This window comes from Larimichthys crocea, chromosome XII (assembly GCF_000972845.2).
Source record: "Larimichthys crocea isolate SSNF chromosome XII, L_crocea_2.0, whole genome shotgun sequence".
In the NCBI taxonomy this organism is placed as follows: domain Eukaryota; kingdom Metazoa; phylum Chordata; class Actinopteri; family Sciaenidae; genus Larimichthys; species Larimichthys crocea.
Window position 1 is genome coordinate 19,628,358 of NC_040022.1, and position 17,069 is coordinate 19,645,426.

Consider the following 17,069-nt stretch of genomic DNA (forward strand, 5'->3'; position numbering starts at 1 on the left):
GACTCTTTTTAAAAATACACAAATATTTCAACACTATCTCATTACTCACTCTTCACCTGTGAACTGCGCACTATAACTACAGTGTTATACTGGTTTCCACAGAGCAGCTCCAGTAAAGATTCAGTTGCACTGAGTAAAGGTGACTGAACTTTATGGGACTATAAACTGTGGAGCAACCCACTGAGGGATGTAACACTATAGGCTAGTAAAATGTCATCTTTTAAACCACACGTGTGAGATTATGACTCATTCTTTAAAACATGAGTTCACCCACTCCTGTATAAATTTGTATTTTGTTGTTGTGTTATTTGTTGTATTCAGATTTTATCAAAAGTGTGTTAGTAGCTGTATTTTGTAATTCTCTTCATGTAGCAATTACTAACACAACCTTGAAATATTTTGTTTTCTGAACACAATTTCAAAAGTTGTTTTCCACTCCCCCCGCCACAACTGCATTTCTTTATGTACATGCTGTACATTTACTCATCTTAATGGTATGCTCTAATCAGGTATGTTCCTCTGGCAGACAGAGCAAACGGGTTGGTAACAGCTTGTACTAACTTCCCAGGTCTGTGTTGGATTCAGCAGTATTTGTCTCCCTCTAACAGCAGCCTGTGGTAAAACCATCCTCCAAGTCTTCACCCACAGTCACAGAGTTGGATCTCATTGTCTGACTTTTTTCTATACCTAAAATAAACTTTCTTTCTGATCTCTCATCTGGTGCTGCTTCGTCACACAAAAACTCACCCTAACCTCAATCATGAGGAAGCAGGAAGCTCCCATAACTGTTGCCCTGATTTCGAAAGGCATTCATGTGGGGCAAGATGACAGATGAATAAAAATAAATCATCTATTTGAGTGGGTGGCAGATGTTAGTTTCCTCGCTGCTTATTTGGCCTGTCTCTGTGCCTATAAGTGAGCTGTGCAACAGCACAGACCTGTTTCTTCTGAGTCTGTTTGGAAAGTATTAAGCACTTCCATGCTGCAAAGTACAAATAAGACACGTTTTTACAATGATACAAAATATGTCAAAAGACGTTTATGTATGACAGTAAAATTAATGTATTAATAATGATGACCGTGACCACCAAAATATAGTCTGTATACTTATGAGTACATGAGTACTTCTGCTGCTTTATTTATTGTTATCAGGGAGTTTATTTAAATCTTTATCTGAAACTTTGTACTTGTTAATGTTTTACTACATATTAAAACATAAATCATAGGCCAAGTGCATATATACACGTAGGCTTTAGGCCCTACCATATATAATAATTTGTTTTTTTGTATGTTTTTAGTTACTATTAGCAGAATACACTTCATTTCTATATTTATATTAACTCATGTATGTACGTTGGTAGAGGTTAGCTTACTGGTGGGTTGATGTTATGGATTGGTGTGGCTAATATAATATATTTATAAAAACTGTGAGAAGTCATAAAGTTTCCACATTACTATTAGCACACTGCTTGGTGACCCACCAAGTCTGATGCAGTAAACTTGAAATTTTCTATTCAGATTAGTCCAAATGTTAACGAATGTTAACGCTAGCCTTAAAGGTCCGGTGTGTAACATTTAGGGGCTTGAGCACCCAAGATTCTTTCAAACCGCTATGGCTGCCAAGAGGTGGAAGAGGCAGAACTGCCAACCTGGTGACGGCTAGAGCCACCACAAAAACCTGTGGGTGACATCACGGATACAACATCCATATTTATACTGTCTACGGTCCTTTTCCACAGCGTCCGCCATGTTGAACCGCCATGTTTCTACAGTAGTGCAGAACAGACACTCATAGAGCCTGTTGTGTTTTAGTTTCTCCTTCATGCTTGGAAAAAGATGGTGAGGTGAAGGGGTTGCAATCAGAAACTACATCACTAAATGCCACTAAATCATACACACTGCTTCTTTTTACTCACCTTCATTTAATAGAGCATATTTCAATTCATACACACGTCATATGTTTAAATGCTTGTGTCAAATAAAGGAAAAAATAACATGGGTTGGTTTTTAAGCGTGTACAGAGGGAATATGTGTATTCACTAGAAGTAGTTACACCTTATCATATTTTGTATTTGACTATATGCCATATGAGTACATTTAATTATTAACACTGTACATAAATCATCATATACCTTAGCCTAGATAACTTTTCATTAAACTAGACTTCATCTGGTCTTTGTTACATTCTGATTCAATATTTTTGATAGGCTACATGATAAAAATATATGACAAATAGGCTATATTAACTAATATTCAATGAGAAAATATTGTTTGTTTGTCGTGTAGTAGAGTCGAGGTTTATTTAATAAATAATAGTTAGACCATAAAACAGTTGTGATTGGACTCCAAACAAAGTCAAAGTCGATGTGTAATATGCGCAGCAGCTCTGTGCGCACAGGTGTCGTTAAGCCTCCTCATGTGATCACTGGAATGAAACTCCCACTATTGTTTGAGGACTACACAAAGAGCACTTCTACTTTCCAGCACCACGTTCTGGGCAACATACCAGCAATACATCTGTAGTGTGAATGGTGGCAGCGGGACGGATGAGCTGCGTGTCCACGTTTCCAGCGTTTTCATAGCTTGCTGCGCGCTTCTGTGGCAGGTTTGTCAGCCGTGAACATGTTTTACTGTGGACTGTTCACGAATATAACGCGTGGACTTTGTTGTCAGTCAGCAACTGTGGGAGATCTTATGGTGTGTTGTTTACCCCCCGCTGCTGCGTGGTGTAACTCCCCACAGTGGAAGGAATCGGAGAGGTGAAGTGACTTTACGCACAAGCTCACCGATTCTTGGAAGTAATTACTGCGCGGTGGGATGGAAGAGGAAAACCATAACGACGCCTTGCCAGATCTGAAAGAACTGGAAAACAAGGTTGGAAGGAAAACACCGGAAAGTCTCTTGATTTGGATGAGGGATGCTGCAGACTGCGAGGATGGTGGGAGGTCTGAGGTGGTCGACAGGGAAGAGCGCAGCTCTGCCCTCAGCGACAGCTTCTCTGACAAAATAAACAACTTAAAACAAGAGATGGTAAATATTAAATATTATATTATAGATGCTGTGTGTTTACAATGGATACAACTGTTTGTTTTAGTGACTTGGCATGTGTGGCACCTGCACGTACCTGCATAACTAGTTTCAGCAATCTCTGCTCTGTTTATTCTGATGACATGTTTTGCTCTGGACCGCAAAAATGTCACCACCACCACATACTTTCATTCTGGTCCGCTTCACCTGCTTATTCTGATGTCTAACGACAGGCACTGTCATCCGTCTCTCCACCACACCCCTCTGCTGGCTTCTCTCTCATTCATTTGACACATTCCTCTGCCACCTTACTCCTCCCTCATTCCTTTCATTGATTTTGCTCTTTTTCTTCTGCTTCATGTACCGAGCACACAAATGAGGCCTTCCAGCTTTCCCCCATAACGGTGCACACACATCAGATCCTTTTATTTACACCTGCATTTACTTATCCAGCCACACTAACTCCACACTTCTTTCATTGCAGAGGGGGTTGCGTTCTGCAGACGTTAGGATTCTTCGCCAGCTGGTGGCTGTGCACGAGGGGATCGAGGCCATGCGTTGGCTGATGGAGGAGCGGGATAACTTGGCCAGCCGTGACAGCAGCTTGACAGGCAGCCTGAGCAGCCTGGTGACTGTGGAGGAGCACGGGCCCTCGATGTCCCCCTACCGGTACAGCACAGTGTTTAGTTTGGCAGCCGTACAGGAACCAGCTTTCATTTTCATACAAACTAATATCAGATTACATGTAGGAAAATTGCATCAAAGAAAGTAACTAAATACTTCCACCATAACCAAAATATTGATATAGTTGAGGCCAATCTTCTGAAGGTGGATATATGTGTAGTTTTCATACAAACTGCTGTGTAATACACAGACCAGCAGCTGGGTAAAATACTTGAACTTGAACTGAGTTTCCCATCATGCCGGATGCAGATTCAAGAATTTTTTGTTGTTTTAGTTCATTTTTGGTCACTGGCTTCATATCTGGCTCAATATTTCTGCTGTTACTCCCACAGAGAAAGCCTGAGTCCAACTCAGGATCTGACTGAAACCACTGGTGAGGAATCAGAGGATCACCCACCACACACTGACCACGGTGATTCAACCCACAAGAGCTACCTGAGCCCAGAGTTCACCCGAGCAAGTCCTCCTAGTCCTTCCTCCAAGTTTGAAGTCAATTGTTCCACACAAGGCAGGCACGATCAGGCGTCGTCTAGTCCTGCCAATGGTTTGGTCAGTGCCAGTTTACCAAAGTCACAACCACAAGACTTGGACATCAAAGACGGTGCTAAAACCATCAGAAGAGCTCTGCTCAGGTCAAGAAGGGCAAGTAGGCCAGTGATAGTGGATAATGGGAGTTTTGCCTTCACTAAACAGTCAGAGGAGACACAGACAGAGCACCAAACTCAGGACGGTTTCAGGGCCTTTCAGAACAATACGATGGAAAAGGAAGAGAGTCCACCCAATAAAGACACAATTCTGCTGGGCTATGATGCTCAGTGGTGCTGGGTGGAGTCACAGGACGATGTAACCTTTCTATGATCTTCTCTTAGCACAATTTACATGTATGACCTTTGGTTTTGTCAAGTAATTCCCCTCAGCAGTAAACTGCCAGTAATGCAGTGGGATTTAAAATGCACTTTGGCACTTATGAATGAGTGATGCTTAAAAATGAATGTGTCACTGTCTGTCGCACTCACTGTCAGTGCCTTTGGTAAGAACGTATGCCACTGAAGTTTTTTCAATTCTTTTATTCACCTGTGTATTTTAGGAAGAAAGGAAATCACAAATATGAAGGAGCTCTTTGAAAGAATATTATCTGTTTGTCTGAGAACACTGGGAACTTGAATTTTAGAGATATTGATGATGAATCAGTCTTCTTTGTTTTCATTTGCTTGCACTGGCAGTCATGTTTTTGTGTTTATTTCATTCATAGCTAATGTCCGGTCTCCTTGAAATCTTTAACAATAGTAACAATAGTGGATATAAATATAATGCAACAATAAACCTGTGAGGATTTTTAAGATTAAAATGATATTGTTATGCGATGATGAGCCTAATCGTCCTGTTGGCAATAAACAAGACTAAAAAGTCTTATTTATGCTCTTTCTTGTCTCTCAACCTAAACAGCATGTACGCATGAATGTCAACAGAGTATATATGAATAGGCTAAATGAATGTATGTATGTGTAAACATGTCCTTAAGGAATTTCAGCTTTTGCTTCCTTGTTTCTCTCAAGGTTATACTTAACAATAAGATTAAAAGATTAAAAGATTACTAGGGAAATTCACTTGTCACGTCAGCCTGTACACACAAGGTGGATTATAAATTACTCATAAATAAGAAATGAATAGAAGAAAGTCATGAAGTCATGCTGGTGTTAAAGAGTCTGACAGCTGTTGGAATGAAGGACCTGTGGTAGAGCTCCTTCTTACATGGTGGGAGTATCAGTCTGTTGCTGAAGGAGCTGTTTAAGCCCCCCACAGTCTCATGCAGGAGGTGAGAGGAGTTGTTCATGATGGATGTCACTTCCTCTGTGGAGTCTACACTCAAAAAATGTTCAGGCCAAAATGCAGGAATTTTGAATTCCATAGTTTCAATATAAATTAACTAACAAACTTGATGTGAAGCAAGTAATAATATTTATGTAATACTATTAAACTCAACGTGCTTCAACTACACAGTAGCCAGGTTTATGCATTCAATATTAATAAAGACAATTTGTTTGCCTAAACCCAACAGTGAAAATGCATGCAGTTATTTTGAGTTGATTAGTACTATTACATAAATTATATTACTTGCTAAGTGAATTTATATTAAAACTATGTAATTCAAATGAATGGAAATTTTCTATATAATTGAAATAAATAAGTGGCCTAAATATTTTTTTGAGTCTAGGGGGCAGTCCAGGACAGACAAACATAAACTATATATAAAGTTGATGTTTATGCCACTTAAATGGTATTAAATGGTATTTGCACATTATCTCTTTGATGACACAAATTATGAATGAAATTCATACATCACGTTACTAATAGGTCGATCGTGTCTGTGTGTGTAGCGATTTTCGGACAGAATGTCAATATGGTTCCGAAGGGAAACAACTCATGGGTAATTATTGCATAAATCTAAAGGGACACAGTGAGGAGCATTCAACAAAGAGAGTTTTGGAGAATTGCTGGGAAAGAGGGAAAGAGCAGAAAACAAGTCTGGGTCGGGTTGGAGCAAAGCAACTGAAGGTACATCAGACAGAATTTGGTCCAATTGTTCTGTGGCCTACGAGACCAGACTGGATGATACAAGAAGCTTGTGTAGACATGGAGCTATGGAATATTAAGGGAAAGATAAAACAGGAGATCTAGTCCAGGAGACAGAAAGTATGGGGAGTACATTTACATTTATATAGATGGGTCAAAAGAGCCATTAACAGAAGCAGCAGTGGTGATTCCCAGTCATCAGATTACATCAAACTGTTTAAGTGTATATGCAGTAGAATGATGTGCAATATTGCTGGCATTATAATAGGTGGAGGACCTAACAGGAAGGAAAATACTAATAATAATAATCTGTAGTGACTCATTATCATCACTGATAAGCATCAAAACTGTACTGTATGAAATACTGTTAGAAAATCCAAGATTAGCACATTGAGGAAAAGAAAATAGTGTTCATGTTGGGAATTCAAGGGAATGAAAAAGCAGACAACATTGCAAAGGAGGCAGTTTGGGAAGAGGAGGAGGTGGAAATGAAACCAGAGAGGAAAAACAGAGTCTGGAAGGAAATAATGAAGCAGTGGCAACACTGCTCTGGGGGGCTCTGAGCAGCTCCTTCAGCAGCAGACTGCTACACCCACGGTGTAAGAAGGAGAGGTTCCGCAGGTCCTTCATCCCTGCTGCTGTGAGACTTTACAACACCTGCACCTGATCATGTTGTAGTCTCTTGTTCATGTCAACCATTGCTATTTTTTTTGTCCATTGCTATTTTTTGTTCTCCATTGCTATTTTTTGTTCTTGTTTGTTTTTTTGTTTTTGTTTTTTTGTTGTTTTTTTAAGTTTATGTTTCTACCTTAGTACTTGTTTTAGCACATTCTACTTTAGTACTTTTTGTAAATATGTACACTTGTGTTTTCCCTCCTTGACTATTTTTTCGCTGCTGTAAACAAGTGAATTTCCCCGTTGTGGGATAAATAAAGTATTATCTAATCTAATCTAATCTAATCTAATCTAATACTGGGAGAATCAGACAAAAAGGGAGACATTTATATAAAATACAAGTGAAGGAGGAGAGGCAGGACGCAGTGGAGGAGAACAAGTAATCATGGGCAGATTAAGAATGGGACACAGCAATCTGAGTTTATGACAGACAAACATTTTGAGGTTTTTGATCTCAACTTGAGGAATTAAAAGACTATAACGGACGTGACCAGAAGGGGGCAGTAAATGCGACGACAAGGATGCCGACTGCTGTTGAAATCCAAACAACAACAACGAGAAGAAGAAGGAGGAGGAGTAATGACTTCCCGTCAGCGGTAGACCTGTGTGACATTACGGGTGAAGGAGAGACGATGTAATGCTTCACACACTCGTGAAGGAAACATGGCTTTTTCTTTTCTCCGTGCTCTGCTCCTCGTCGTCCTGACGGCTCGGGCTTCAGCAGACGGTGAGTGTTTGTTTACTTTGTGTTTAAAGCCGGATAACCGCTGTTAGCATGCTCGCTAACTACCTGGACGTGATGCCGGCTCACCTGAGCTCGGGGTCTCTGTTTCCGTGTCTCACGTTTCGCTCGTTGTGCCGTCGTCACAGATGGACAGGTGACCTTTGTGTCGGAGCTCTCGTCCAAGCCGGCTCAGAAGCTGTCAAAGTACGGCTGGTACGGAAACGTGAGGCTGCAGAGGTTCAACATACCCGAGGACAGCGCCGTGGCTCGCTGGCTGTTCTCCGTCACCAAGGGACACAACTTCAACTGTGGACAGCACAACGTCACCATGTGAGAGCAACACCCGCCACCCCCATCTGTCTCCTCTCACTCATGTCTCCTCTCACTCATGTCTCCTCTCACTCATGTCTCCTCTCACTCATGTCTCCTCTCACTCATGTCTCCTCTCACTCATGTCTCCTCTATGTCTCCTCTCACTCATGTCTCCTCTATGTCTCCTCTCACCCATGTCTCCTCACTCATGTCTCCTCACTCATGTCTCCTCACTCATGTCTCCTCTATGTCTCCTCTCACTCATGTCTCCTCTATGTCTCTTCTCACTCATGTCTCCTCTCACCCATGTCTCCTCTCACCCATGTCTCCTCTCACCCATGTCTCCTCTCTCCCATGTCTCCTCTCTCCCATGTCTCCTCTTACTCATGTCTCCTCTCACCCATGTCTCCTCTCACCCATGTCTCCTCTCACTCATGTCTCCTCTCACTCATGTCTCCTCTCTCCCATGTCTCCTCTCACTCATGTGTCCTCTCACTCATGTGTCCTCTCACTCATGTCTCCTCTCACTCCTCTCACTCAGTTTGTGTGCTGAACTCTTCTCCCTCTCTCTTGCAGACACATTAGATGGGGTGCCCCTCCAGTCATAAACCCAATCGGGTCAACGTTTCCCAACTCAACCCTGTGGAGCCCCTGTCTGTCTCTGATCCTGCCGGTGACCTCGCACAGCTCTACAACCTTCAACCTCTCCGATCCTGCTCCGGGCGACTGGTACGTCGCTGCCCACCTGCCTGAAGATGATGGCCGCATAGAGCAGAAGGTTTGTATAGTAGTCAGAATCAGAAGTACTTTATTAATCCCTGCAGGGAAATTATTTACCGCAGCTCCCAAACGGTAAGTGAGATAGTAAGAAAACAAAACATCAACAATATACACCTGTACAATATCCCGTTTTAACACTATATACACATGTATAAATAACAGTTAACAGTAGTATACTGTTTTTGCTGTTACGGGTTCAGATTCTCTAAGAATTTTCCTCCCTGGTCTCGTCACTGGACGCAAACACTGTGCTTCTTCAAATAGCTTCTTTAGATTTATTAGATTTGACAGCAGTTATTTCATTTCTGAATGTGCAAAATTTGACAGAAACTGAATAAGAATTTTTGTTTTTGCACCGAAAGGCCTGGATAAAGTGGGCCAAATGTATTCCAGATGTGCTCTGCTTGCAAATATTCCCAACCTGTTCCACCAGAGAAGGCAGATTGCCTCCGAAGTGGTCGAGCCACATTCTTACACTTTTTTTCTTGGCCTCTGTTCAGAACGCAGAATTGCGCCTGTTGGTGTGACTTTATTTACCACCAGTCGACCTTGAAAGAAAGAAAATCTTATCTCATATCTTGACTTTTGTGTGTGTGTGCATTAGTCTCCCATTCTTTTACTGTTTATCTCACTACTGATAGTCACCTGTGAAACACTTTGAGGTGCTTGATTAGTTTAAGAGAGTTCATTTCTCAGTTTACTGTGTATTTTTCTACTGTAAATGTTTAATGTCTTGATCTCTCTCTCTCTCTCTGTTAGGGCTTTCCGTCCTGTTCCTACTTCTTCCAGCCTCAGCTATCAATCAGGAGAGCAGTGGACACACCCACGTTACAGCAGGGAACATTCCTCCAACAGACCGCAGCCCCTGACCAACCTGCACGCCTTAAGTTAGTCTTTTATTCCCTGTAGTCCCACCCTTTGTTCTGTTGTGTTTTTAGATATAAGTCCACTGAATGTATTTGTGTCTGTCTCAGGCTGTATGTTCCAGAGTTCGCCTCCTCTCTCTCCGTCTCCGTGGCGAACTGTTTATCGGGGGACGGAGTAGACGGTGGAAACTGTTCTCTGGTCCTCAGGCTCGGCTCCGTCTCTCTGCAGCATGGCCCGGTAACAGTGAACTGCTCAGGGACTGGCTGCTCTGCATCTCTTTCCAACCCACCTTGGGACGCCTGGTTACGAGTTGTCGTGGAAAGCAACCAAGACAACCGTACCGTGACCTTTAGTGTTGTCTCAAACTACACAGGTGAACACCGAAACCCTTTCGAGTGCAAGTTTCAGACTTTGTATCTCTGATCTAATCTATCTGTGTGTGTGTGTGTGTTTGTCTACCTCAGTGGGCTGTAAGCCAAAAAGTGTGGGTCTCAGGGCAGACGATGATCTAAACAAGCTCCGTGGCAACAGCAGCTATATTAACTCAACACTGGCAGGCAACAGCACAGTGGTTACAGACACCGTCGCCTCTAGCAAGGAGTCAGTATCACTGTTGACACCGTTGTTGGCGTCAGCGTGTGTGTGGAGCATCCCTGTGCTGCACGAGGAGGTGGATGTTCTGTCTGTCCGCTTCACTCCCGTTAACGGGCCCAACGTCAGCGTTACAGATACAAACCCCACACTGCTCACCTACCCTCTGCCCACACAAGCCACCGGTGGTACACTCAACCTACAGCTCACACTCAACACAGTGAGTACCACCGACGTACCACACACGCTCACATACAGTATGATAAAGTTATCGAGAAACTGTCTTTGACTTGTGTGTGTGTGTGTGTGTGTGTGTGTGTGTGTGTGTGTGTGTAGACTAATATAACCCTGGGGAACAGCAGCAGTGTGGTGGCCTGTCTCTCTCCCTGGGTGCCAGTCCTCGAACTCAACCACTCTCAACCTTGTCGCACAGGTAACACAGCCAGGAACGATTTGTACACATTGACACGGAGGAGGTGATTTATTAAACACCGGGAAATGACTAGCGTAGCTGAATTTATCAGGCAACGCCAAGATAGATTATCAAAAATGTAGATATGGAAATAGCGATGGTGTTCTGCTTAGTGCTTCCTGGTCTAGTGTTATAAAAATTAGGGTTACACAGTTAGTTGGATGTTTTAACTTATACAATGTTTGTTCCTATTTATTACATGTCCTTTGGGCACTTTCCTTTATTGCTGTTTTCCTGAGACTGGCAGGGTAAGGTAAAGTTCAGGTGAATGTATAAACAGAGGGATTCCAGAACAGGGGCAGGTCAGAGAGGTGACATCTAGATTGGTGATATACTGGCTACTCATTAGGGGATATGTTGAAGTAAGCTGTTTAAATGCATTATATGCAAATTGACTGTTAACAATTTACAGGGGTTGAGACAGCCCATCTTTAGGAAAATGTATAAGAACCAACTGTCAGAGCTCCTCAGGGAGCCTTTTTCTCTGTAACCCCTTTAGTGTGTTGCACTGTGAAACGCTCTTCTTGTACAAGAACAATAAATTCAACTTAAACTTTGATGCTTTGAATCCGATCCTCCTTATTTAAGGGTTTTTCTTTAAAATTCCCGTAACATCTAGTTTCCAATTTCACTATTACCCAGAAATGATCAGAGGCGTATGTATGAGGAAATAGGTGTTATTTCGAAGAAGTATGAAATCTTAGACACAAAAGCGCAAGAAAAAAATCTAACTGAAATTTGATGCTCTTGTATCAGATGTGCATTAATCAGATCTCTTGGAATTGAACTGATTTCACTGGCGTCTTCTCCTTAACTCCATAACCAAGCCGAAAACTTCACTTAACATCTTATTTATTTATTTATTTATTTATTTATGGTCTATCTGCAGCTTTGTTCGGAGGATATGGTGTTCACGTGAATGCCAGTGTTCCTAAAACTGTCATCAGGCTGCCTTTCCCTCACTCAACAACATGGTACCTCACTCTACAGCTCACATGCAACGGGTAAGCATGCAAATGTTTCATGCAAAGCTGCGGGATGTCACACACTTGTGTGTGTATACTTACGACATTGTTCTCAGTTTGGAGTTTGATGAGATATTGCTGTCTTGTTCATTGTTTTGTGTGTTTGTTTTTTCTTGCAGCAGTGACTGTGGTAATACATCACTGGTGTCTGTTGTCCCGGAGGTGTTTGTCAGTGCCTGTGTAGAGGACTGTGGGACATACGGAGAATGTAGACTACTGAGATCCTACAGCTATCTGTATGCTGCCTGTGTCTGCAAGGCTGGTATGACTCTCTCTCACACACACACACACACACACACCCACACACACACACAAAGGTACTTTGCTTTGACTTAAATAACGAAATAAATATCTATCTTTACTCATACTAAAATGAAGTGTCCTTTCAGTCCTTGTAATTCTTGTCATTGTGTGCGTGTGTGCAGGTTGGAACGGTTGGGGCTGCACCGATGATTCGACAGCTCAGTCGTACCGTCGCCAGTTGACGGCAACCATGCTGCTCACGTTCAGTAACCTGTCCTTCCTGCCTGCCATCGTGGTGGCCATCAGACGCTGGTACATCACCGAGGCCTCCGTCTACCTCTTCACAATGTTCTTCTCCACGGTAACGCACACACTCGTATGGACACAAATGGACTTGTGCACACACGTGGGAATACTTTGCCTGACATAATTCCAAGAAATCACAGCGAGGATCTCTTCCTCGGTTACACTGTTCGAACACTCGGGAGCTGAAACTAAACAAACGCATGTTTGCTTGGGTCATCGCACTTTTCAATGAGACAACAAGGAGAAGGATGATGTCAAGGAAAACCTGCCACAATTTTTAGGCAGAAAACTATTTTATACTAATTACTATTTTATACTCATTTTATACTAAACTATTTTTATACCTAATTCCTAATATACTGTCAGGTAATATACACAATATGTGTTTTATACCTAATTCTATGTAACACAAAGAAGTGCAAAGTAGCTACGTGATGCAAAAAAAATAAAAATAAAAATGAAATAATACTATCATATTTATCAATATTAATTTGAGCGGTGGATGCATTAACTGTCTCGTTTCATCTATTTCAAGATACAAGACTTCATCTTGCTCTTTTACAACCAGGTGTGGCAGCAAAAATGCCGACTAGTGTCTGTTTACCATCTGTTGCTATTTATAGAGTCGTTAGGTAGAGCCTCGATTGCAGATGACTGCAGTAAGAATCCAGACCAAATTAATCACACATGGATACATGCATGCCATCCATGACCATGCGTTTTTTACATTTCTGTCATAAGCAGATTTTGAGGAAAAAGTTCTACATGTGGCAGATTGGTCACCATAGAAACGTCTGTGTGTACGTGTGCAGAAGCAGAGCACACAATGTGAGAGTTAATTCCTACTTCAGCCGGCGCTTTTGTTGCATTAAAGTGTTTTTTTTTTTTTCATATTCTAGTTCTACCATGCATGTGACCAGCCTGGCATAGCTGTAATGTGTATAATGGAATACGATGCCCTACAATACTGTGACTTCCTGGGCTCAATCTGTTCCATCTGGGTCACCATCCTGTGCATGGCTCGCATCAGAGACACATTCAAATATGTAAGCTGCTGATTACTGCCTTTATTTCTCATATACTTTCATCACACTTTAAGTGCTACAGGTTGGTTAATACGGTCTTTGTGTGTGTGTGTGTAGACTCTGTTTATGTTCGGGACTCTTCTGATAGCCATGTCAATGCAGCTGGACCGCAAAGGTCTCTGGAACCTACTTGGACCCGTCCTCTGTGCCATACTGATCATGGTCACTACCTGGGTAAGAGCCACGCCACGATACTACAGAGAGTCTGAACAACATCTGAGGGTTGATGAAACTCTGTGCAGTCACACTTTGCTGAGGTTTGCTGAATCCACATCTGTTTTGTTGACAGGTGTACCGAGGGGTGCGGCGGCGACATTGTTACCCGCCTTCTTGGAAACGCTGGGTGTTCTACCTGATTCCCGGCGCACTCTGCGCCCTGATCGGGGTATGCTTGTACATTTTTGCCGAGACGGAGGGCAACTACTACTACACACACTCACTGTGGCACATCCTGGTGGCCACCTGCGTTGTGTTCCTGCTGCCGCCCAAAGAGAAGGAAAGGGAGACGGAGGGCTGGAGCAGGGGCTGGAGCTGGAGCTGGAACTGGAGCTGGAGCTGGAGACCACGGGTTTGTGGGTACACGCTCTGTCAGAGCAGCAAGGACGAACTCTACACTGTTACATAGGCGGGCCGGAGAAAGGAAAGCAACTAGACGTTGATTGTTACACAACACTACAATCATTCATGTAAGGTAATAAGACAAAAAACAAGCACAGGGTGTCTGCTCATGTTCAAAACTGACACTTTAAAGTTGATTAATTTGTTGAATAAAGCATTAAAGTAGACCTATATTCTAATAGGTCTACCATGTTTGAATAAAAACTTAAACACTTAGCTCACAGACATCCTGAAATACACAAATGACCCAAATCAAACCTGCTGAAACCTCCAAGGTGGTCTGTTGCACCAGCTTTCACCAACCTTCAGGTAGCATACCACCTCATGACCTCATGACCAGAAGTTTGTACATATTGTGTATGTACATATTTTATTAGGTTAGAGCATTAATGTTTGAAATATTTATAAAACGAGCACTTTGTGGAACAGTTTTAAATCTTTATAGCCAGCCTGTCAATGAGTCTGCTGATCAAATATAATGTTTATAGTTAATGTAAACACCACTCGTTCGTGTGCCGCCTTGTGTTTTCATTTTTTTTTCCCCCCACGGGCCTGGGCAAAATTTTAAAAATGTTTTGATCCATTTGAGGTGCGCTTGATTTTCATCTGCGTAATTGGACAAAACGACTCAGAGCCCACTTTCTGGCTTTGTTCAGGAACTTTCCATCATTTAAGATGATCTTCATCAGCAGAGGAAATGAGCTTGTTATCTTTAAAACCCAGCAACGCCGAACACAAAAGAAAAAACAAATAATAGATATCATTCCAAACCAGTAAACCGCTCTCCATGTCTTTCCATAATGTCAAACTCGGCTACTTTCTTCCATGTTTCTGTGCGACACCTTCTCAGCCACGAGCCAGCTGTAATTCAGGGGCTTTTCTTTGAGCGTACACGTGAACACGTGGACAAATCAAAGTGTAGTAGTTTGATACACATACAGTGCCTTCTCATTCTTTAAAAAAAATACTGAACATGACAGGACGTTGTGTTCATGTACAGATATATATGCAGCTTGTAAACTGGATGACTCTGTCTTTTCTTTTCTTGTCTATTCTCTGCTCCCACTCTAAAATGGTACGTTCATTCTGAAGCACTTTTCTGATTAATAAGCTGATTCCACTGCGTAATGTACATAGCCCATATGTGTATGAATGGGCACTTTATGAATGTATATTCAGACTACTGTGTCCAGTGCCTCCTCTTGCCTGAATCTTTCTGTGAATGAGTGCAGTCTATGTATTGTATGAGTGTATGTGTGTGTTGTCTCCTGCTGCAGAACGCTGTCCCTATGTTCTTTAATGTAAGACCCATACGATGTCTTTTTGTCTCATACTGTGATGATTTTCTCATTGTGATTTTGCACAAGTTCAAATTGAACATTTCTGTCACCCTTACATAGCCTTCGTTTCATTGTTGAAATTGATTTTTTTTCTTGTGAGACATTGCGAATCACTTTATTTTGTTAAATGCAAGTACGTAAGGGTGACCTATCACAACAACATACTGTAGCTCTCGTTGCTTGTACGGATGAAGAAATGTAATGTTCCATGTAAAACATGATATTACTTCCTTTTTAAAATACCCAAAGCATTTAGCCCACCCAAATTAAATCTGTTGTATAAAGGAAAAAAAGGGCTGATACGGTTTTTCATTCCTCACGCACTCACACTCACAAAGAGAGGATGGAGAATTGAGGGAAGCGGATTATCATAATCCTCGGAAATATAAAAGTGCTTGTTTCAAGTGTTGAAATACACATTTCACTGTGTCGTGCGTGCGCTTGTGTGTGAGAATATATATATATATCTTCCCTCCATTAGTAAATGTAATGGGCTCTCTGGTCCTGCAAAGCTGACACAGATCAGTGGTACAGATTAGCAGACAAGCTGAGCTGCTCGCTGTTGACTGTTGTCTGACAGTCACAATCAAAGCAACAAAGACTCACATATCCTGACTTGTATTCTAATATGAGACAAAGATTTAGGTCCGACGTTTCACATAATGCAACTAAATAGCATCCTTCATAAGACACATTTTCATGTCAAATCCAACTCAAAATTAGAGCCCAACCTATAAATCGCTCTGTGATTTTGGCCTATTGTAGAAATATCAGTATTGTGGTATATGTTATCTGATATGCACCGATCTGAAAACAGTTTTTTTCTTCTATTAAATAATGCAGAACAAATTGATTGTGGTAATATATTGATGTTGCTGCAAAGTTTCTCCAGCAGAGTGCGCTGTGATTCACAATGCTGAGGCCAGCAGCACAGAGTGGCAGAGAAGAAACAGCTCTCAGCTGTATTTGTAAAATGATTTGACGATTTGATGTTTATTTCATTTCAGTATTTTTCATTCTTCAATTAATTAATTGTAGCCATTTGAATACTAGTCATGTTCATTTAAAATGTGTAACACACAATCCATATCAGTATGGATACTGGTCAGGCTCTACCCAAGACTTTAGATAACTCCTTCACACCCATAGAAGATATTATGCAACTCTTTTCACAGGTTTAGCAATCCTCCTTATGGCGTTTATGTGTAAAATCTGTGGTGTGTCCCCCTCATTAAAGGGATAAGAAAGTACAAATATAAATTTCTTTTTTGAAATACTGGATTCTTCATCTTTTTTGGCCATCAGCTTTAAATAAAGAAGGAAAACACTTTGAACAGCTGACAACTTGTGTTCACACTGAGATGAAGAGTAGATCTTGAGTGGGAAATACTAATTCACAGTCAGTATGAACGCTTGTGTGATATTTTGACCACATACAGCCAGTGGGGGGAGCAAGTCCAGTAGAAGAAACTTCAACTCACCTGGACCAATGAAGAAAAGAAGGGAGGTAAAATGTAAAAAGATTATTAGATAAAGAGGACAGGTGTAAAAATAAGTGTGTAAGTTCAGACACAATTGTGGAGGGGACAGATGGCACTGTCCGAAACAGACCTGAGCCAATGTAGCACTGGTTTTTAAGCTTCTGGATGTAGGTATAAGTTATATAATTAATATTAATAAGCTCTATAATTCAATGCTTCAAATTTCAGAGATGAGGAATATCTCAGTGTCAAAATCTGTATTTGA

General features: G+C 41.6%; 2 protein-coding genes across 2 annotated transcripts; both read left to right on the forward strand.

Annotated features, from left to right (window-relative positions):
- The first annotated feature begins 2,409 nt into the window (after positions 1–2,409).
- LOC109141730 (Leucine rich adaptor protein 1) lies at positions 2,410–5,168 on the forward strand. The gene is made up of 3 exons (XM_019273292.2): positions 2,410–3,030; positions 3,512–3,696; positions 4,044–5,168. Exons 1-3 carry the CDS (start codon positions 2,818–2,820, stop codon positions 4,567–4,569), a joined length of 924 nt encoding a protein of 307 aa, XP_019128837.2. The 5' UTR covers positions 2,410–2,817; the 3' UTR covers positions 4,570–5,168.
- A 2,330-nt stretch (positions 5,169–7,498) lies between these two features.
- On the forward strand, positions 7,499–15,616 carry pgap6 (post-glycosylphosphatidylinositol attachment to proteins 6). The gene is made up of 13 exons (XM_010748073.3): positions 7,499–7,687; positions 7,831–8,014; positions 8,573–8,774; positions 9,536–9,663; positions 9,751–10,016; positions 10,108–10,454; positions 10,571–10,667; positions 11,596–11,710; positions 11,851–11,993; positions 12,157–12,335; positions 13,180–13,326; positions 13,423–13,539; positions 13,655–15,616. The coding sequence occupies exons 1-13, from the start codon at positions 7,624–7,626 to the stop codon at positions 13,988–13,990; spliced, it is 2,325 nt and encodes a 774-aa protein (XP_010746375.3). The 5' UTR covers positions 7,499–7,623; the 3' UTR covers positions 13,991–15,616.
- Positions 15,617–17,069: the final 1,453 nt, after the last annotated feature.